The sequence below is a fragment of the Watersipora subatra genome, chromosome 3 (genome assembly GCF_963576615.1).
Source record: "Watersipora subatra chromosome 3, tzWatSuba1.1, whole genome shotgun sequence".
Lineage (NCBI taxonomy): Eukaryota > Metazoa > Bryozoa > Gymnolaemata > Cheilostomatida > Watersiporidae > Watersipora > Watersipora subatra.
The window spans coordinates 44,209,562-44,233,121 of NC_088710.1; the positions used below are offsets into that span (position 1 = coordinate 44,209,562).

Genomic DNA, 23,560 nt, shown 5'->3' on the forward strand with positions numbered 1-23,560 from the left:
CTTCAAACTGGTAATAAATTTACCAGGTCTTAGGTAATATCATGCTCCTAAAAATGACAGACACTCATATCTTAGTTCATAGAACAAATCTATTTGTCTCATAGCTGTTCCCAATGACTTACTGAGGCAGCTGTATACCTCATAGTCTTCGTAGATGTTTGGAAAGATTATTGACACTGGTGACCCGAAGTTGAGCGCAAAAAATTTAAGTCAACTTTGTAATTGGTTGAATAAATGCAACAACGAAAGAGATATGGGAAAGGGATCTTCCATAAATTTATTATCACCAGCTCAAAGCTCAGCAGCGCATTCTCATTACTGACCTTAACATCTGGCTGTTTAGACTTTTCTCCTACTTGAGTTCTTGAATAAAAACTGCGAGCTAAAAGACTTTTTATTGATAGAACAATGGGCAGCACTACTAAAGGTGAGTGACAGCGTACATTTCCATTGTGAAGGATCAGATAAGTCACTAATCAAACATTTTCCACAGTTAAATAGCTGTATTTAATAGCCATGTATAATTAAATAGGTATATGATTGAAGCCATGTATTAAATAGGTATATGATTGAAGCCATGTATTAAATAGGTATATGATTGAAGCCATGTATTAAATAGGTATATGATTGAAGCCATGTATTAAATAGGTATATGATTGAAGCCATGTATTAAATAGGTATATGATTGAAACTATGGATTAAATAGGTATATGATTGAAGCCATGTATTAAATAGGTATATGATTGAAGCCATGTATTAAATAGGTATATGATTGAAGCCATGTATTAAATAGGTATATGATTGAAGCCATGTATTAAATAGGTATATGATTGAAGCCATGTATTAAATACGTATATGATTGAAGCCATGTATTAAATAGGTATATGATTGAAGCCATGTATTAAATAGGTATATGATTGAAGCCATGTATTAAATAGGTATATGATTGAAGCCATGTATTAAATAGGTATATGATTGAAGCCATGTATTAAATAGGTATATGATTGAAGCCATGTATTAAATAGGTATACGATTGAAGCCATGTATTAAATAGCCATGTATTAAATAGGTATATGATTGAAGCCATGTATTAAATAGGTATCTGATTGAAGCCATGTATTAAATAAGTATATGATTAAAGCCATGTATTAAATAGGTATATGATTGAAGCCATGTATTAAATAAGTATATGATTGAAGCCATGTATTAAATAGGTATACGATTGAAGCCATGTATTAGATAGGTATATGATTGAAGCCATGTATTAAATAGGTATATGATTGAAGCCATGTATTAAATAGCCATGTATTAAATAGGTATATGATTGAAGCCATGTATTAAATAGGTATACGATTGAAGCCATGTATTAAATAGGTATATGATTGAAGCCATGTATTAAATAGGTATACGATTGAAGCCATGTATTAAATAGGTATATGATTGAAGCCATGTATTAGATAGGTATATGATTGAAGCCATGTATTAAATAGCCATGTATTAAATTGGTATATGATTGAAGCCATGTATTAAATAGGTATATGATTGAAGCCATGTATTAAATAGGTATACGATTGAAGCCATGTATTAGATAGGTATATGATTGAAGCCATGTATTAAATAGCCATGTATTAAATAGGTATATGATTGAAGCCATGTATTAAATAGGTATATGATTGAAGCCATGTATTAAATAGGTATATGATTGAAGCCATGTATTAAATAGGTATACGATTGAATTTTTTCAATTTCAGCCACTCTAGTGCTGCGTATATCAGTTCATTAGGTGGAAATTCCTGGATGTTTCATTTTGGTCAACTTACGGTGTGCTAAAGTCAATTTACTATATATACTTTAATTTGTAAGTATGCAAACAATACTTTAACCTAGACTAGTCAACTATTCACAAGAAAAATACGTTACATCGTACCGACACACTTTTCATTCTGAAGCCTGGGTATAAAATGAGTTTTTACAAATATTTTGCAACGTATTCAGTTTTAACATATGTAAAAATACAAAAATATTAACAACTTGGTTTTAAGACTTCTTGCTTTGTCTTGTAATAATAAATCTTACCCTTTGATGTAATGTCTCATTAAGCATTTACTGGAAAAAAGAATCATTCAAAATCTATGGTACAGAAACATTGTATACAGAACTAACATGCGGAGTACAAGTTTTATTTTTTTTCTTTCCTAAATTTAAAAAAAATAGTATGAAATGTGCAGCATCTTTTTTATATACAAGTTTTGATATTTATATTAACTGCCCTATGAGCGCCCTCCAGTTTACAACTACAGTAGTTCATCACTGTATTTGTCAAAGCTGACAACCACTTGACAGCTTTTATCTGTACTAATGTGAATATTAGCCTAATCAGTACATCACAGCACTTAGTACTTTAGTAGAGGGCAGGTCATCTAAAACAGATTCATACATGTGAGTAAATCCTATCTGAAGGAGTTACATTTGTAATCCAATAAGAAACTATAATTCTTTCCAGATGTGTGAGAATTGACAATAGTATACACAGCAGGACTGCCTTTGCTCAAATGATATATAATTGGTTTACTCATATTTCAAAGTTGTCACATGACATATTGTCAGCATTACATTGTTAGGTGTTATTATGCTTGGCAGGTGGTTTGCTGGAGCAGCTGAATGCAAAAGAACCAATTATTTGTGCAGAGGGATATCTTATGGAGCTGGATAGAAGAGGCTATAACACAAATGGCATTTATATTCCAAAAGTAGGATAGCTTTCAATGATTTCAATGACAAAATCATGAATCCTTTTAAGCATATTCCAGTTAGACGAAGCCCAAAGCTCTAACTCCATGTTGAGTTGCTATAAAGCAGCAACACTTGTCCACTTTGAACCTTAGCTTGTTGACTGCAAGCCCTTTGTTTGACCTCTAAACCATGACTGCCCTGTCTGGACACTTGCTCAATAACCCTAGCATATTTTGGTGTTATAAAATGTTGTTTCTACCAGTTAAATTTTGATGTGGTTTATAATGATTAGTTAGATTGAGTGTCAACATCTGTAAACTTAAACTTAGCAGAGTTGTAAACAGTGGCAAAAAGTGAATAGATACGATGTACAGGCCACCATTTTCATATCATTTGTCAGAGCTGAACTAAAAAACATGGAGTTATCTCCTTTATTTAAACATGAATAAACTCACTAGACTAAACTAAAATAGGATTTTATAAAGCTTGATCAAGTTAGCAGATTATAAATTACATGTTGTAATCTGTAGAAGTTGTATTGTAACTACAACTTGTAGCATTTCTTACAGCCAGAAATTTTAGTTGTCTGCACAATTATGTGAATAGCGGAATAATCCTTCATTAGTAGTGTTTTTCAAACCAAGATAAGATAAAACTGATAATATTTTTACACTAGACTAAACGTTGCACGATTCTCTGTCTTGAAATAGTAAAGTAGAAGTTGTCTGTACCGTACTCAAAAGTGGAAAGCTATGTCAGCATAGCTCACATAGTTTTCGTGTAACAAAAAGTTATTTGCTAATATCACCGCTATCATATTACCAATGTCAACATGTTTCCAGTTGTTGAGTTACACTTGCCATTGATTTTATACAAGCCTCAGATCAAAAAGCTCTTACCTACCCAACCTTCAAAAGCTTGCCAATAGCATATGCTGATAATAGATAAAAAGGTGTATATACTTACATATTACAAATGCTGCAGGCAGTGCTGGACAATCCTGAAAAGGTTGAAGATTTGACAAAAGAGTTTGTACATGCCGGAGCCGATGCTTGCTCAGCTTTTGTGGTAAGATGATATCTTTAGAGCTTTTATTTTAAAATAAAAACACATGCAAGTCTTATGCTAGAAGCTTTCTAAATCACACAAACATTGGAATGTTGTTTTACGTTTATAAAGGAGACATTTATAAACTAAATAATTAAATTTAATTAAATAATTATAAATAATAATTAAATTAAATAATTAAATTACGTGTATAAAGGAGATTTAAAGATAAACTCAAAGACTTTAGTTATTTGAAAAGGCATATATATACATACCTGCTAAAAGTGATGTAAATACTATTTATTTATAAATTATATAATTTAATTTTTTAAGATATCTATTTAAGGTTTACCACTTTCGCAAATTTGGCTGAAGGATTTCTTATCAAAATATTTAATTTATTTATTTTAAACAAACCTAATAAAAGTTCAGACAGATGTAAAATGCACGATTTCCAAATTACATAGGCCTACTTTCATTAAAAATTTTGCTTCGTTAACTCTTAATAGTTTTATATGAAAGACTATTTTAACCATAAACATATTGTAGATTACTCCAGACTTAGTCCTACTATTGTAGTATTTCTCAACAAAGAACAAGCTTGGTGCTGCCGGACAAGGAGACAACTTTGAACTCTTGAACCGAAGAGCTCATGAGATTGCTAAAAAGGTGAAATTTAATTTTTATTGCACATATTTATGATTTTAGGTCACTTACCCCTTGGCCATATACCCCCGGTCATTTACCCCCTGGTCACATACCCCCCTAGGTTATATACCCCCCAGATCAAGTACCCCCACATAACACATAATACAGTTTAACTTAACTCAGTTAATCTTTGGTTTAAATCACTTGAACCACTTGCTAATTTGTCATGGTTTAATTAGTTAATAATGAAAAATTAAAAAGACACTTAAAAATAAATGCATTTATTTACAATCTAATCACGGAATTTTATTTTAATACAACCAGACAGTAATTTATATGTATTTGCAAAACAAGTACATGTATGGACATTTATTTTTAGACAATCATGAAGTTACATTTGAATAATTATTGTGTGCTATACCATGTAAGAATTCAAAAAATGAAACTATTATCATAGTCCGCAACTATTGTCTGTAGTCTCTGCAATACTGTATAGCTCGATATTTTGGCTTTTGTGTTGATGCCGGTCCACCAGCTATTAATTGGGTGATGGCGACTTCATTTAGTGCTTGCTCTCTACGAAGTATGATCAAGAAATGCCAAAAGTTGGGATGGTAGGCACTGATGTTTGCTTGTATAAGTCTGTGCCATCCTTAAACTTTAATGTTTGTGCGAGGCAAATTGTTAACAGCTTTGTGTGAGGAAATCTCGGTACACGCCGACCTCTACGTTGTTGTCGCCCAATGTACGTGTCTTTAAAATGATCCACAACTGATTGGGCGACTTCAGGTATGTTATCTGAAAATGTCTCAAATGATTCCATGATGTCATTTACAGGCACGTGTGTGAGAGCTGCCTTAGAGCGAATACACATACATGTATTTATATCTACATCATTCTGGTATTGGACCTGGATGATCGCTTGTGATAGATGATAAAATCATCCTTGTAATGTAGTATCGGAGAATACAGTGTGAAGTGCATTTTAATAGCATTTTCAAAGTCTATCATTATGGATGTAGAAAATAATTCCAGGTTCAATGCGTCCACCTGTCATTCACTCTTCAAAGATATCATGGGGAGGGGGTAAATGACCTGGGGGGTATATAGCTTAGGGGGGTATGTGACCAGGGGGTAAATGACCGGGGGTATATGGCCAGGGGGTAAGTGGCCAGGGGGTAAGTGACCTGATACCCATATTTATAGAAAGTTCACTAATTATAAAAGATCATACTTAAAATTCATTCAATCACAGTTAAAAAATTGTTAAGAGTAAACATAATAAATGATAAAATGTGTTATGAGAAAAATATTTATATTTTTCTACTTTTGTTAACATAAAAGTTTCATAACAGTCTGTTATAAGAAAACAGCAAATGATGGTACTGTACATTATGCGCCTGACCTTGTTTTATTGCGGAGGTAGGGTGAATGGGTACCCAACTCAACAGTATTTCATTATAAGATGACAAGTGATTGTTTTACCACCACACATCAGCAAATAGATAAAATTCAGATCAGAATAAACCTATGACTCCGAAAATGTTACTCTTACAACCTGTATCATATCCATCAACTACCACTAACAGACATTTTTCATAATGCAATGATACTAACTCATGTTATAGAGCGTATAGAAAGTTCACCAGTTATAAAAAATCATATTTAAGATGCGTTTAATATGTATCAATTACATGTAGAAGAATGGTTGCATAAAAAAATAATATATCGTTAACTGTGTTACGCGGAAAATGACTGGTTTTTCTACTTTTGTTAACAAATGAGCTCTATTAACAGTCTGTTATAACAAAATGGTAAGATACTGTACATTATGCCCATTATGCCAATTCTTGTTTTGTTGCGGAAGCAGGGCATATGTTTAACCATGTTTAAGCCACAGGTTACCAAGTCTGGTAACCAGCAAACAGGTGAAATTAAGCTAACAATGAAGTGCGGACCATGCTTTATCTCCTACTGACCAACATTTTGCCAATGAGATTAACTCCTCACTCTAATTAGCTGTATAAGTAAGAAAGAGTTTTCTCCTCTTAGCCTCCCCGTCAGAAGCCTCCGCTAAAGTCCAGCAAAACAAAGAATGGTAATTATTTGGAAAAATGCTTTAATACCACAATCTGCATAAGCCCTTAATTTATAATCTTCTAGAATTTACAACTACCAAAATTATTTTAAAAATAGCCAAAAAATATTTTTATAATTCAAAGTCGTTTGAATTTTATTTATTTTTTGCCCTTTTATTTTTATTTCAAATATATCTGCAATAATGATGCAAACAAGCTAAATGCAAATGATGTTATACTATCATGCTGCAAGTTGTATGATGCAAAGTGTAATAGAAACACAAAGTTAACCCTGCACAAAAACCAGTGACTGTATTATCATAAGTTCTGTATGTGTGCCCTTAAAACTAGTGGGACGTAGTTTAGAAGTTTAGGCTAAGTAGCATTTCTCCATAAAACACTCAGTTGGCGGTAAATTATAGAAAATATTTAGTAGAGCTTAAGCTTTCTTTTTACTGAAATGTGTAGACATGCAAGATAAAAACAGACTACATAACTAATTAACATGGTAGACGACTCTAAAAATCTAGTGTGAATGTCGATATTTACAGGTTGCCAGAGAAACGGGTACCCTGTTTACTGCAGGCCTGACCAAGACAGGGCTATATGACCCTGATAACCCTGAGAGTCCAGCTCGGGTTGAACAGGAGTATAGGGTATGATGAGCTTGTACACAATAATTCTCACTGATAACCTTACGATAAAAACCTATCAGTGTGAGTTATCTATCAGTATGAGTTAACTATCACTGGTAGTTACCTATCACTGTGAGTTACCTATCAGTGTGAGTTACCTATCAGTGTGAGTTACCTATCAGTGTGAGTGATCTATCAGTATGAGTTACCTATTAGTATGAGTGACCTATTAGTGTGATATACCTATCAGTATGAGTTACCTAACAGTATGAGTTACCTATCAGTGTGAGTTACCTATTAGTGTTAGTTAGCTATCAGTATGAGTTACCTATCAGTATGAGTTACCTATCGGTGTTAGTTACCTATCAGTAAGAATTACCTATCAGTGTCAGTTACCTGCCAGTGTGAGTTACCTATCAGTATGAGTTACCTAACAGTGTGAGTTACCTATCAGTATGATTTACTTATCAGTATGAGTTACCTATCAGTGTGAGCTACCATTCAGTGTGAGTTACCTATCAGTGTGAGTTACCTATCAGTATGAGTTACCTATCGGTGTGAGTTACCTATCAGTAAGAGTTACCTATCAGTGTGAGTTACCTATCAGTGTGAGTGACCTATCAGTGTGAGTTACCTATCAGTGTGAGTTACCTATCAGTGTGAGTTACCTATTAGTATGAGTTACCTATCAGTGTGAGTTACCATTCAGTGTGAGTTAGCTATCAGTATGAGTTACCTAACAGTGTGAGTTACCTATCAGTATGAGTTACCTATCGGTGTGAGTTACCTATCAGTAAGAGTTACCTATCAGTGTGAGTTACCTATCAGTGTGAGTTAGCTATCAGTGTGAGTTACCTATCAGTGTGAGTTACCTATCAGTATGAGTTACCTATCAGTGTGAGTTACCATTCAGTGTGAGTTAGCTATCAGTATGAGTTACCTAACAGTGTGAGTTACCTATCAGTATGATTTACTTATCAGTATGAGTTACCTATCAGTGTGAGTTACCTATCAGTATGAGTTACCTACCAGTGTGAGTTACCTATCAGTATGAGTTACCTAACAGTGTGAGTTACCTATCAGTATGATTTACTTATCAGTATGAGTTACCTATCAGTGTGAGTTACCTATCAGTATGAGTTACCTATCACTATGACTTACCTATCAGTACGAGTTACCTATCAGTATGATTTACTTATCAGTGTGAGTTACCTACCAGTGTGAGTTACCTATCAGTGTGAGTTACCTATCAGTATGAGTTACCTACCAGTGTGAGTTACCTATCAGTACGAGTTACCTATCAGTATAATTTACTCATCAGTGTGAGTTACCTATCAGTATGAGTTACCTACCAGTGTGAGTTACCTATCAGTATGAGTTACCTAACAGTGTGAGTTACCTATCAGTATGATTTACTTATCAGTATGAGTTACCTATCAGTGTGAGTTACCTATCAGTATGAGTTACCTATCACTATGACTTACCTATCAGTACGAGTTACCTATCAGTATGATTTACTTATCAGTGTGAGTTACCTACCAGTGTGAGTTACCTATCAGTGTGAGTTACCTATCAGTATGAGTTACCTACCAGTGTGAGTTACCTATCAGTATGAGTTACCTAACAGTGTGAGTTACCTATCAGTATGAGTTACCTATCGCTATGACTTACCTATCAGTACGAGTTACCTATCAGTGTGAATTACCTATCAGTGTGAGTTACCTATCAGTATGAGTTACCTATCAGTGTGAGTTACCATTCAGTGTGAGTTAGCTATCAGTATGAGTTACCTAACAGTGTGAGTTACCTATCAGTATGATTTACTTATCAGTATGAGTTACCTATCAGTGTGAGTTACCTATCAGTATGAGTTACCTATCAGTATGACTTACCTATCAGTACGAGTTACCTATCAGTATAATTTACTCATCAGTGTGAGTTACCTATCAGTATGAGTTACCTACCAGTGTGAGTTACCTATCAGTATGAGTTACCTAACAGTGTGAGTTACCTATCAGTATGATTTACTTATCAGTATGAGTTACCTATCAGTGTGAGTTACCTATCAGTATGAGTTACCTATCACTATGACTTACCTATCAGTACGAGTTACCTATCAGTATGACTTACCTATCAGTACGAGTTACCTATCAGTATAATTTACTCATCAGTGTGAGTTACCTATCAGTATGAGTTACCTACCAGTGTGAGTTACCTATCAGTATGAGTTACCTAACAGTGTGAGTTACCTATCAGTATGATTTACTTATCAGTATGAGTTACCTATCAGTGTGAGTTACCTATCAGTATGAGTTACCTATCACTATGACTTACCTATCAGTACGAGTTACCTATCAGTATGATTTACTTATCAGTGTGAGTTACCTAACAGTGTGAGTTACCTATCAGTATGATTTACTTATCAGTATGAGTTACCTATCAGTGTGAGTTACCTATCAGTATGAGTTACCTATCACTATGACTTACCTATCAGTACGAGTTACCTATCAGTATGATTTACTTATCAGTATGAGTTACCTAACAGTGTGAGTTACCTATCAGTATGATTTACTTATCAGTATGAGTTACCTATCAGTGTGAGTTACCTATCAGTATGAGTTACCTATCACTATGACTTACCTATCAGTACGAGTTACCTATCAGTATGATTTACTTATCAGTGTGAGTTACCTAACAGTGTGAGTTACCTATCAGTATGATTTACTTATCAGTATGAGTTACCTATCAGTGTGAGTTACCTATCAGTATGAGTTACCTATCACTATGACTTACCTATCAGTACGAGTTACCTATCAGTATGATTTACTTATCAGTGTGAGTTACCTACCAGTGTGAGTTACCTATCAGTGTGAGTTACCTATCAGTATGAGTTACCTAACAGTGTGAGTTACCTATCAGTATGAGTTACCTATCGCTATGACTTACCTATCAGTACGAGTTACCTATCAGTATGAGTTACCTACCAGTGTGAGTTACCTATCAGTATGAGTTACCTAACAGTGTGAGTTACCTATCAGTATGAGTTACCTATCGCTATGACTTACCTATCAGTACGAGTTACCTATCAGTATGATTTACTTATCAGTGTGAGTTACCTACCAGTGTGAGTTACCTACCAGTGTGAGTTACCTATCAGTATGAGTTACCTAACAGTGTGAGTTACCTATCAGTATGAGTTACCTATCGCTATGACTTACCTATCAGTACGAGTTACCTATCAGTATGAGTTACCTACCAGTGTGAGTTACCTATCAGTATGAGTTACCTAACAGTGTGAGTTACCTATCAGTATGAGTTACCTATCGCTATGACTTACCTATCAGTACGAGTTACCTATCAGTATGAGTTACCTATCAGTATGAGTTACCTATCAGTGTGAGTTACCATTCAGTGTGAGTTAGCTATCAGTATGAGTTACCTAACAGTGTGAGTTACCTATCAGTATGAGTTACCTATCGGTGTGAGTTACCTATCAGTAAGAGTTACCTATCAGTGTGAGTTACCTATCAGTGTGAGTGACCTATCAGTGTGAGTTACCTATCAGTGTGAGTTACCTATCAGTGTGAGTTACCTATTAGTATGAGTTACCTATCAGTGTGAGTTACCATTCAGTATGAGTTACCTAACAGTGTGAGTTACCTATCAGTATGATTTACTTATCAGTATGAGTTACCTATCAGTGTGAGTTACCTATCAGTATGAGTTACCTATCAGTATGACTTACCTATCAGTACGAGTTACCTATCAGTATAATTTACTCATCAGTGTGAGTTACCTATCAGTATGAGTTACCTACCAGTGTGAGTTACCTATCAGTATGAGTTACCTAACAGTGTGAGTTACCTATCAGTATGATTTACTTATCAGTATGAGTTACCTATCAGTGTGAGTTACCTATCAGTATGAGTTACCTATCACTATGACTTACCTATCAGTACGAGTTACCTATCAGTATGATTTACTTATCAGTATGAGTTACCTACCAGTGTGAGTTACCTATCAGTGTGAGTTACCTAACAGTATGATTTACTTATCAGTATGAGTTACCTATCAGTGTGAGTTACCTATCAGTATGAGTTACCTATCACTATGACTTACCTATCAGTACGAGTTACCTATCAGTATGAGTTACCTACCAGTGTGAGTTACCTAACAGTGTGAGTTACCTATCAGTATGATTTACTTATCAGTATGAGTTACCTATCAGTGTGAGTTACCTATCAGTATGAGTTACCTATCAGTATGACTTACCTATCAGTACGAGTTACCTATCAGTATAATTTACTCATCAGTGTGAGTTACCTATCAGTATGAGTTACCTACCAGTGTGAGTTACCTATCAGTATGAGTTACCTAACAGTGTGAGTTACCTATCAGTATGATTTACTTATCAGTATGAGTTACCTATCAGTGTGAGTTACCTATCAGTATGAGTTACCTATCACTATGACTTACCTATCAGTACGAGTTACCTATCAGTATGATTTACTTATCAGTATGAGTTACCTACCAGTGTGAGTTACCTATCAGTGTGAGTTACCTATCAGTATGAGTTACCTATCAGTACGAGTTACCTATCAGTATGATTTACTTATCAGTGTGAGTTACCTACCAGTGTGAGTTACCTATCAGTGTGAGTTACCTATCAGTATGAGTTACCTACCAGTGTGAGTTACCTATCAGTGTGAGTTACCTATGGGTATGAGTTACCTATCAGTGGGAGTTAGCTACCAGTATGAGTTACCTATCAGTGTGAGTTACCTATCAGTATCAGTTATCTATCAGTGTGAATTACCTATCAGTGTGAGTTCCCTATCAGTGTATGTTAACAATAAATTCAGACGCAACCAACAATGTGACTTTCAATTTAATTATCCATTGTTGTAACTTATTCACTAATGTTATTCCACATACTTTTAGTTTACCACAAGGGAGTGCTATTCATCAGTATGCCTCACACATCAGTGTCCACCAACCAACACAGCGTGCATTAACTATCTGTAATTTTTTGCCATCCAAACAAGTTAACAAAGTTAAACAAACCAGTGACACCATATTGTAGGAGCAAATGGCAATAAGTGCAGAGTTGGAAGTGGACTTCATTCAAATTCAGACTCTCTGGGACTACGGGGAGGCTTCTATCGCCCTCAAGATTGCCAAAGAATATAGTAAGGCTATGCTATAAATACATGTACCGTACTTTTCGGACTATTAGCTGCTACTGTTTTCTGATTATTTGAGCCATGTGGCTTATATAAGGGTTCGGCTATTCTGTGGCTTTTTCTCTCACCGCTAAGGAGCATTAACCAGAATCTCCGGTTAGTTCGCCTCTAGCGGTGAAAGTAAAAATGAAACAATGCCTAACGGTACTGTTCCGTTAGAGTTCCGTTAGGTTAAAGAGCGTCTGTTAATACGAAACAGTGCCATCAGGCACTATTCTGTTTTAAACAGCAAAGTTGCTACTGTGTTAAAAAGCACCGTCCTGAGTTCTGCGGCCTATGCAAAGGTGCGGCCTATGTATTGTTTTATTATCGTTTTTTGGAAAATAAAGCAGATGCGGCTTATATAGGGGTGTGGTTTATAGTCTGAAAAGTACAGTAATACAAATTTGTTTGACAGCGATATTTTTAAGTCAGTTTCCTTGACCAGTAAAGGACGTCGGATTTTGATGGCTTGCAGTCCAAAACCACATGCAAGAATGAACCAATAAACATTACCGAAACTTCAATTAAAAAGATTTAACATGAACACCAGAGAGTGAACTTCCATATCTTATTACAGTAATATGTTTAGAGTAATGCTCAAGGGCGGAGTTAGATTTATATATATAAATAAAACAATTGAGAAATAACTTATAATAAATACATACAGGAGTTTTAAAAATGGAACACCAACTAACACTGGTTCAGATGTAACTAGTTGCTACATTGAGTTGCTCAAGCCAATATGTCCAATATGTTGCCGATGTGAATTACATGTCTCATGCCTGTTCCTAGACCTACCAGCGGTAATAACACTGGGACCAGCAGGGCCTGGCCCTATGCCCAAGACTTTTGATGGTTATGAACTAAAGGATGCACTTCAAAGGTTGTTGAATGAGGGGGCAGCATGTGTTGGGCTCAATTGTTCTCGAGGACCTAAGACTATGATTCCAATTTTTAGAGAGCTGCGTAAAGATGTAAAGGTTGGTTGTGAGAAAAATTTCAAGTCAGAAAAGCTATATATACAGTATATATATACACTTGTATATGCTATTATGAATATATTTACATATACTCATTCACACATAGATATATATATATATATATGTATATATATATATATATATATATATATATATATATATATATATATATATATATATATATATATATATATATGTATATATATATATATATACACTGTATATGTATATATATATATATATATATATATATATATACATATATATATATAGGTTACAATAATAGAAGTCTAAAAATATATATATTTAGACTTTAAAATTAAAATAGTTTGTATAGAAACCAATGATATCTATTTAGTGTCACTGTCTTACACAAGGTTCAAAGGACCACCCTCGGTACAAACCAGTCATAATTTTGGGTAGAGCGTTCATCTACTGTCATTATATACAGGGTCCACTTGCCTGTGTTGCTCTGGGTTACCATACGGATGAAACTGCTGAGACTTGGCACAGGCTCAGGAGCACTGAGACCGGCAAGATGAGTCTTCCTGATGACATAGGAGCTAATTCTATCGGTAGCGAGATTTATATTATCTACAGTAGTTTGTGGGTATTTTATAAGTATGTCATGCATCCTATAAAATTAACTTATAAATTACAGAATGTTTTGAAAGAGAGAAACAAGCAAAAGAACACAACTCCAATGTATTTGTAGACTCGGTTTGTATGTCATTCCATGTTGAAGGTAATGTCTCTGTTTTGATAACCTCCTTAGGAAATGAAGAAGCTGAGTGGTACGCTCGACAACTAAAGGAAATAGGAGTGGAGTTTGTTGGTTTCTGCTGTGGGAATTCAAGTACACTGACAAGAACACTAGCTATGGCCTATGGAAGAAACCCACCAGCTGCAAAGTAAGTTTTTTTCAATTACTCAAGTTTTGTGGCTCTAAATATTTCCATGACAGGATATAACACGCGCAGAAGAGATTGTGATTACATTTTTTGCATGATTTTTTAAAATCACAAGTTAATTATTTATGTTAAATAAATGCTAACCTGTAATTTTTAGGTTTTGAGCCACATCACCTGGTGTTAACACCACCTGGTATTAACATCACCTGGTGTTAACGACAAATATGTTGACATCATTTAATTTAAAATAGGTGGCAGTCAAGTTCAATTTTCTAAAGATATTAAAACACTATAAATATATCAGTTCTTGCTTTATATAATTAACACTATAATATAATAAAAGGTACTGATGGTTGAGAAATGCAATATTAGCAGTCAAATGGCACTGCAGTGCAATAGGATAACTGCAATGGTAACTGTAATGTACTGGGTGTGGGTGTTATTATGTACAACAAACAGCAATAATAAAAGGAAAAGATTATATGTTTATATCTCTTCCCCTGCAATAGGAGAAATGCAATATTAGAAGTAAAATGCACTGATATTATTAGAATAACCAATATTATTAATATAGTAATACAGTAATAATAGAAAACCAATGCACAATTTTGTTTACATTTCAAAACGTCATAACTAACAATATCAAGAAGTTGTGATATTTATATAGATTTTTAGAAAATCTATTTAACAAAACTATTTAGAAAAAATAATAACAGTAACATATTGTCCATAATCAATGTTGTTAGTGTGACTATAACACTTCAATAGTCATCCAAACTTATAATTAAATATTGTAATTATCTTATAAGAATTGTTAAAAAAATATCATCGTCATTTCTTTTACTTTCACTGCTTTGGACATCAGTTAGAATACCAAAGTACTCAAAAGTGTCCAAAATGTCAGTTACTTTGAAATCGGCAAAAAAGAAATGATTATATTTCAGTACTTCTACGTTAATTAAAGAAACCTTCGGCAATTCGACAATGCTATAGACTGGTAAAATATGCACGTTATTTTTTCGTGAAATGTGCAAGACTTAACGGTTCTATTCTCTGTCGCTCGGCGTTTTGTTTGCCGGTCTTAATTTTGATAAAAATAAGGCTTGGCAAGTTTTAATAACGATTTTCGGCCAACTTAATCTGTCTATTTGTGTATAATCCGATCAGATGGGTAAGTTTTAAGATATTGTCGACAGTTTACAAAGACTTGGTAACATATTTAAATAGGTTTATATGTGTTCTGTATCGTTATTATACTTTAATGACTCCATTGAAAAATGATTAAATTTGTTTATGAGATTTCGGTACAAGGGTTTGCGGCCGTTGTTGATGAATAGTTTTTGTGAGCTGTGTGCACATGCATTTATCATAAAACTCTCAAACATTCGCTCCGCTCGTGTTTGGTCGTGGGATAATTAAAAAAAATTAAAATCGAAAGAAAACATACATAAAACAAAATTGAAAAAATCTATAATATAATGAATAATAGAATTGTATAAAACTTACATTATTAATTATATTTTACAATAGAAGTTGAAATTTAGTAGCCATAAAGTATTTAATATACAGATTGTCTTCAGACATTCATTACATGTTATTGTTACAAACCCTCTAAAGATGAGAGATTTTCATCCAGAGAGTTTTGTTGATACATATCGTTACTCTGAACATAAAAGGGTTTTAAAATGATGTTAAGATCTTAACAGCACTGCATACCAGTCCTATAGCATTCTGGTAACCAGAAAATCAAACACTAGCTTATATAATGGCTATCAAGAGCTGGTAGCAACAACTAACAGAACGTGTAAGAAATAAAAACCTTGTTTATATACGGTAGCTAATTTCTTTACATCGAGTGTTGTTTACATAAAAGGAGGTTTGAGTTATGAGTGCCTACTCGATATGCAGCATTTGATTGTTTCAGTGTTTGAAGTTGTCATCTCTTGTCTGACTAGAAAATGTGGCTAATCAAAATGCGTGTAAGAAATTAAAAGATTACATCCGAAGAGGGCTAAACTGATTTCTGTGTAAAATGACATATTTTGCAGATATGCCAGCCAGAAAGCTGGTGAAAAGGAAGTGGTACACGGATTCCAGATAGACAGATATAAGCAGAAGTTAGCTGACTTTTTAGGAGCTGCCTAACCCTTTGTGCTACTGTATAGTAACACCATGTAACCATGGCAACATATCAGTCAAAAACGGTTTACTTATTCTATGTTCTGCTTGCTCTAGCCATTTACCTAACTATCTGATATAAATATCACGAAAATGCTGTAAACTGTTTCGTCGTTTAAATTGTATTTTTTACAATTATTTCATTGACAGTCTAACAATTGATTATGAATACACAATAGAAGGACAATTTAAAATAAACACAATATTTTAAGTTGGCAAGTTGTATGCCTGAGGCTCAAACAATCGTCAAATAGCTGAAACACTCTTATGATAGTACAATAAACTGCTTTTATGCTTACTAATGCATTATGACTCGGTGTCTATTTGTCCTTTCTAACTTTTAAACCAGTCAAAGATTGTGTTTGTCAGTAATTGTCAGACATGCTTGATACTTTGGCACTTAGCAATTTTGAGATTCAAGGGAGACAACTAATTAAGACTCAAAGAATTGCAATGCATAGCTACTGAAGACCGGTGTCAGAAATGATCTCGACCAAGTACTTGAGCATTTGTTAAGTACTTTATTTTGCATGTTTTTGCTTTGCGACAGCCAGAAGTTTTAGACAGTTAAATTGGTTGAGGAAGGACATGGTATGGTCAATAGTCCTTTTCTATTACCAGAAGTGGACTTCACAACTGTTGTTCTCAGACCAGGCGCTTTAGTTCAGTTGAACAATTAAATAGTTAACCAAACTTACAACAACAAATATTTTGTTTGCTTTAGCGCAATATGGATTCCTGTTTATAGCGGACTTACTGCAACCCAGCTTAGCAAATCCAAGTGCATTCAGCTCAACTCTTTGCGGACATTATAGGTTGCTTAATCTATAGATTTATCAAGTATGAAAGAAAGTGAAAATTAAAAACGCGACAGGAGGTTCCATATAGATATCGAGCAAAGAGTTTAGCAGAAAGTCTTCTGCTAAGTTTGTAAGCTTTGCATTCTTTTTATCAACTGCTTGCAGGGCTCTTCATACTTTGACCAACTGACATGGCAGTTTGTCAATAGGCTAAGAGAATAACTGTGTCAATAAATATGTCAATAACTGACAATATGCAGAGAGAATTCTCAGACTTGTACAGCACTAACAATGGCCGTAAAACCTCTAATTGAATGCTACCTCTATTTGAACGCCACTATGAGATAAGGGTTGAAAAATAGAGCGCCACCCTCTATTTGAACGCCACCCCCATTTGACCCCCACTCTGACTATCTTTATTCTTTATGAACCCATAACACCAAGTGATCAGTAGAAAAGCGTCCACCAAATCTATCAATAATGAGTTGTTTACATTATTACCAATCAATTCCCTCATTGTTCAACTCTAAAGCTTTTCCCTTTTTTGTGTTAAAACTTTTAAAGAAATAGAAATAATCAATAAAGGTCTCAGACTAATAGTACTGTGGTTCCTTGTTTAACGCGATCTTGATATTTCAAAGTACATGTACCTATATAAAAAAGGTTTAAATTTACGTTGGTAGGTGAACTCTGAAAGCAGCACCATAGAAATAATTAATTTCTCTCAGGCTAATAGCAGTGCCTTGTTTGGTGAAATTTATTAACAATAGCTTTCGGCATAGATGACGCTTCAACCGCCTATTGTTAAACCGGAAACAGTCATGTTTTGTAACGAAATACCCGGGAATTTTGATAGGGAGATATTGTGAAAAAATGTCGGCATGCTTCTTCTCTTCATTGGAAGAGGCCAACAGCTTTATAAGAAAAGAGGAGCTACGAACAAACGTTCAATGGTCGACGTACAAAACAGAGAAGAAGTTTTCGGAGACCATAACATTTGTTGGTATGTAGGTCGTTAATATTAATTTTTAAGATGATGCAAACCCTTGCGGCCTGGGGGATTGTATATCATTGCTTAGAAATGAGTTAGAAACTCTAGACAACTAAATGTTATACACTGCCCCTACACAGCCCATGACATCATAGTCGGTGAAGCTAATATAAATTTCTGTCTTCCGTGGCTTGTGGTTGAGATGTTTCTAATACTATACTATTATATTATATTTAGGTTGTCTGGCCTTAGTACAGCCCCTAACAGCCAAATATTTACTATCAAATATCTAAATAAAACTAAAAACCAAAACTATACAGTTCTCCTTTTTTGTCGCCGTCGTTCATCTGATTATTCTGATTATGTATTAACCAATCAGCGATTATAATACAAAACCAAAACGACGTCGATTATTTATAAACTTAGAAGTTAAAATGTAAAAACATTTGTTTGGCTAGTTTGGCCGGTGCCTCTTGCATGCTCTGACACATCTGACACCTCTTAACCTGATCCTCTATAGCCTGATATAGATGTGGCCACCAGAAATGAAGTTTCACTAGTGCTTTCATTTTCACAATACCTTGGTGTTCCTCATGCAACTCCTCAATCATTGCTTCTCTAAGTTTGGCGGCAATGATTACCGTGCTGTCCTAAAGAAGGCAGTCATTCTCAACTGAGATCTCTATCTTTTTGTGGAAGTAATTTTCTATTTCTTTCTGTACCTGGTTTGGCCATCCTGCCTTCAATGAATGTAATATATTGCCTAATATTACATCAGACCTGATATGGTGAGCCACCTGTTTGGCTGTGACTGGTAATGTCGCCACAGAATTTATGTTCAGGAATCAAAGAATACGATTTACTTCCCACCTTTGATAGGAATATGGCTTTGCACTTGGATGCAAGGTAAGACCGATGGTTGTTGAATGACAGGTTAGCTCAGTATAATTATATTGTCTTGTTTATTCTTATTTTTATATTTTAGATCAGCATACTATTTCTAACAAAAGAATTTTCTACAGTGCTGATGGTGTTCCGTATTCTGTTATCGGTGTTCATCTCCGAGATTGTCGTCACGGAGTGCAGAAAAATAAATCAGCCGCTCATTCAAATGTGAGTTGACAATGTTTATTCTACATTCTTGCTCTGGGGCACTGTAATCCATACCCGATCAAGCCAAGGGTGTAGGCATGTTCTTAGAAGATGAATTCAATCAAACTAATCTGCTTACTGTTCTGGATTCAGCTCGTCTAAATGGTGTTCTTATATTTCTTAGGCAAACGTCAAGACAGACTCAGATGTTGGTGGCTCAAATAGCCAAGTAAGTTAAAAAAATTTATGGTAATATAGATTTGAGTTCAATTAAGTTTATCAATCAAGGAAAGTTTTTTGTAGAATGGAGTTTGTGAGTATCTCTTTTCTTATTGCTTAGGCATTATCTGACCATGTCGGACTTACTGACAAGAAAAAACGTCGGATTGTCCAAGCTTCAATCAAAATGGGATGCCCAGCACAACTGATCATCAAAAGACTTTTCATATATCCAATGTTCAAGGTAAGGACATTTCGTAGCTACCATAATAACCTCCAGCAGTTTTTTCACTCGGAGTCACTCAAACTCACCAACCCAAATGGATAACCTACCATCCATCTATGTTTTATGCATTTGTACCAGATATCCTGTGACTCTAACAGGAGGAACAAACACTGTAATTATGCTGATTTTGTAAAACCAATAACGAATATATTGTATGATCATGTATGTGTTTAATTTTCTAATCATCTACTCTAGGTCGACCCTAATGCTTCCAAGAGTTATAAAACTGCCAACAGTAACAAGTTAAAGAGTCTAAAAGGACAAATCCCTTGTGAGATAAGTTACTTGTGTCTGATCCCCGATATCTCTAAACATCAAAACCACACTATGGGTGAGGTATGTGACCGTGAGTAATCAAGAGCTTTTTTATTCCTTTCCCTCCCCGTTCCTCCGTAGGGAAGGAAAGGAGGGAAAGGAATAAAAAAGCTCTGATTGCTCTTGTATATAATCCTGTGAGAACCTAAATAATAATTAAGGTGATAATGGCAGTCCATGTACCTATGTATACTTCCATATACATATACTTACTTCCATATACACCAAGACAAACATTTTTGGAGACTTCAAGCTTAAAAAAAGACCATGAAGTATCAATGAATATTATTGACTGTAAAAAGATTGTATATTATAGTAGTTTTGAAATTGCTCTATTGATAGGCTGCTGGATTCACGATGACCGCTGATCCTAGACTTAGAAACAGGGTTAAGGAACTGGTTTTGGATGGAATTTACAATCTGCCTGAAGTTCGCCGCAACCTTCGCCAGTTTTCTATAGCTATCTATGTAAGTAAAATATTTGTTCAATTCGATTGAGCCACTTTGTATCATTTGTATTTATCTGATCCTTCATTTTGCTCGCTGTGAACTCAAAATACTGTATTACATAATTTACCACATTCAATTGTTATTTTGCAGCTTTCAGAAACTTCAGATAAGTATTGACTGTGTGACTCTTCTTACATTGTGTGGTTATCATAACATCTGTAGTTTTCTCTCCTAATTTTCCTAACAAACTATGATTTAGGCATGCTAACATACTGTAAATAAAGGTGTGGTGCTTTCTGTTTTGTGGTATCAATTTCATAATCACCCAATCAGTCGGAAACTCACAACATGTAGAACTGTCATCTATTACATCAGGCAGCATCATGGTCCAACATATTCTATGATGTCTTGTTAGCATGTAGTTTATATTTCTAGAAAGAAGCTGGGAATGAACTTCCACCTTTAACAAACAGAGCCATGTATCCCATAGATCAGGATATATCCAACATGATACAGTCAGCATTGAGGGATATAATGTAGGTGTTTTTTATTAGTCCCACGACCATTAGGACCATGGGAGCTTTATGATAAATGTTTTAGAGTAATTAGATGTAATTATTGATAGAGCTTACTGCTAACGCATTAAACCATAACTGTCACGAACAACTTTTATCGTACTTACTAGGTAAATCAGACACGCTGATTCCGATTTTGTACTCAAAATAAAAATTAGTCCACTAACTTTCAGAGTAATGAAGGCTTTTTCACAGCGTTTTAGTATCAGTCTCGAAAACAGCACGATCGGCATAACAAGCTCCGCCCATAAATACGTGACGTAACCTAGCTTTTTAGGAACAGAAGTTACGTAGGGATGTTTAGATCGATTTAGAATAATAGAGATGGGTGTTTTAAAATCCATTAATATCTAAATTCAGCCTTAAAAATAATATCAGCCTTTTCTGAAAGGTAGATGAGCTATTTAGCATTGCATATTTAAAAAATTGCGATAACAACGCTAGCTTGTGATAAAACCGCACTTTTTGAGCTAATTTTTCTTGGCGTTCAGCCCATTTAAACGTCATGTAACAAGCTACGAGCAATTTTAAATAGTTTATATACCTTTCATGAAAAACTGAAATTATTTTACAGCCTAGATTTAGATAATAATGGGTTTTAAGACACCCATCTCTATTATTCTAGATCAGACTAAACATTCCTAACTTTCGTTCCTGAAAAAGCTAGGTTTCGTCACATATTTATGGGCGGAGCTTGTAATGCCGATTGTGTTGTTTTTGAAACGGATATTGAAACGCTTTAAAAAAGCCTAAATGACTTTGAAGGTTAGTGGACTAATCTTTATTTTGAGTACAAAATCGGAATCAGCGTGTCTGATTTACCTAGCAAATTCGATAAAAGTTGTTCGTGACAGTTATGGTTTAATGTATGTATTACAGGTACAGTGAAGATGATCAGCTCAATCTAGAAGAATTGATCAAACGGTGGCCAGGGGATAACAAGTTTGAGTTTAGAAAGAGCAGCGTTAATGAAAATAAGCTTTTGTTTGTCCATCAGAATAATGAACAGAGACGTTTGTTAGAGTTATATGGCGGTGAGCTTACATGTCTTGATGCTACCTACAAGACAACACAATATGCTCTACCTCTCTTCTTTGTTGTGGTAAAGACCAACTCAAGTTATCAGGTAATGGAATATGAAGAACTAAACGACTTTTGTATGACCCAACTGTTATGAGTTAACCATATAACCCTAGCTTGTTAGTCATAAACGGACAAATTTTTGGGTCCTTCCTTTTTTGTGACGATTTAGCAAGGATTGTTTTAGAGAAGTGTATACAATATATGATGTATGGCAGAATGGTGTTGGAAGGGTGGGGATACTCCATGTAGAAATATCAATGATAGCTCTTCAATTTTTATATACTCAGGTGGTTGCCACTTTCCTCATTCAAGAAGAAAACTCAACTGATATAGCTGAGGCATTAAGGTTGCTATGCCAATGGTGTCCTGCCTGGAATCCAAAAGCATTTATGACAGATTTCTGCCCTGCTGAATCTAAGGCAATCAGATCGGTCTTCCCAGGTATATTGACCATTGATTATATCGTGACGTCTCTGCATTATTTGTTGTATTTGTGTGATCATATTGTTTAGTCATGGCTTCTGATACTTTTGAATGGTTTTGAGTGTGCATCATCAATATCACATTTTGATTTTGAAGAAGAAAAGTTTGATAATTCTGTAAAACATTTTATTGTTGCAGATACTGAGTTATTGATCTGTGACTTTCACAGAGAGCAAGACTGGCATAGGTTCATTGTGAAAAATGCCAATGGCATCCCAAAACAGGAGCAGAAACCAATCAAGACATTGCTTAACAGAGTAGCTCGATCGAGATCTGTGCAAGACTTCCTCATTAATAAACAGGCGATGCTGACCAGCCAACTTTTCATTAAGCGGCCCATTCTTTTGAACTACATAACAAGCACATGGCTGCCAGAAGAAACTGTTAAAGTATGTTTGGTTTATCAAGACTTCTTGATAAACTATATATCTGAGATTTACTGGGTGCTCAATTATCTGCCCTACGCTTACAATATTCAATTAATAATCAGTCACTGGTGAACATTCTGATGATGAAATCATAGGCAGGTTGTGTACAGCATAATAGCACTAGTCCTAGACTTTAAATGGAGGAGTTGCTGGCCCCATTAGTGCACTATAATAAAAGCATGTCTAATTTTTTTTGTATTTTTAGAGGTGGGTTGCTTGCTTTAGGGCAGACAGGCTCCTGGTGCATGTGAATACAAATAATGGCGTTGAAGGAATCAATCATAGGTTCAAATCAGGATTTATACAGAGGAAGAGCACCATGTCACTGTCGTTGCTTTTGAAAACAGTGGTAGAAAGATTTATACCTGATTTGTTAATAAGGTAATCATCACTTTACTCATAG

The 23,560-nt window shown here is 34.8% G+C and overlaps 1 protein-coding gene across 1 annotated transcript; it reads left to right on the plus strand.

Annotated features, from left to right (window-relative positions):
* Positions 1–408: 408 nt before the first annotated feature.
* LOC137390623 (S-methylmethionine--homocysteine S-methyltransferase BHMT2-like) lies at positions 409–16,402 on the plus strand. Its single transcript, XM_068076949.1, has 10 exons — positions 409–427; positions 2,641–2,750; positions 3,718–3,801; positions 4,360–4,449; positions 7,058–7,162; positions 12,225–12,330; positions 13,159–13,346; positions 13,798–13,921; positions 14,122–14,257; positions 16,306–16,402. Exons 1-10 carry the CDS (start codon positions 409–411, stop codon positions 16,400–16,402), a joined length of 1,059 nt encoding a protein of 352 aa, XP_067933050.1.
* The last annotated feature ends 7,158 nt before the right edge of the window (positions 16,403–23,560 follow it).

Coding starts and splice junctions, on each gene's coding strand:
- LOC137390623 (XM_068076949.1), top strand. Junction 3,802..4,359: donor ATGCTTGCTCAGCTTTTGTG/GTAAGATGATAT, acceptor CTACTATTGTAG/TATTTCTCAACAAAGAACAA. Junction 12,331..13,158: donor CAAGATTGCCAAAGAATATA/GTAAGGCTATGC, acceptor GCCTGTTCCTAG/ACCTACCAGCGGTAATAACA.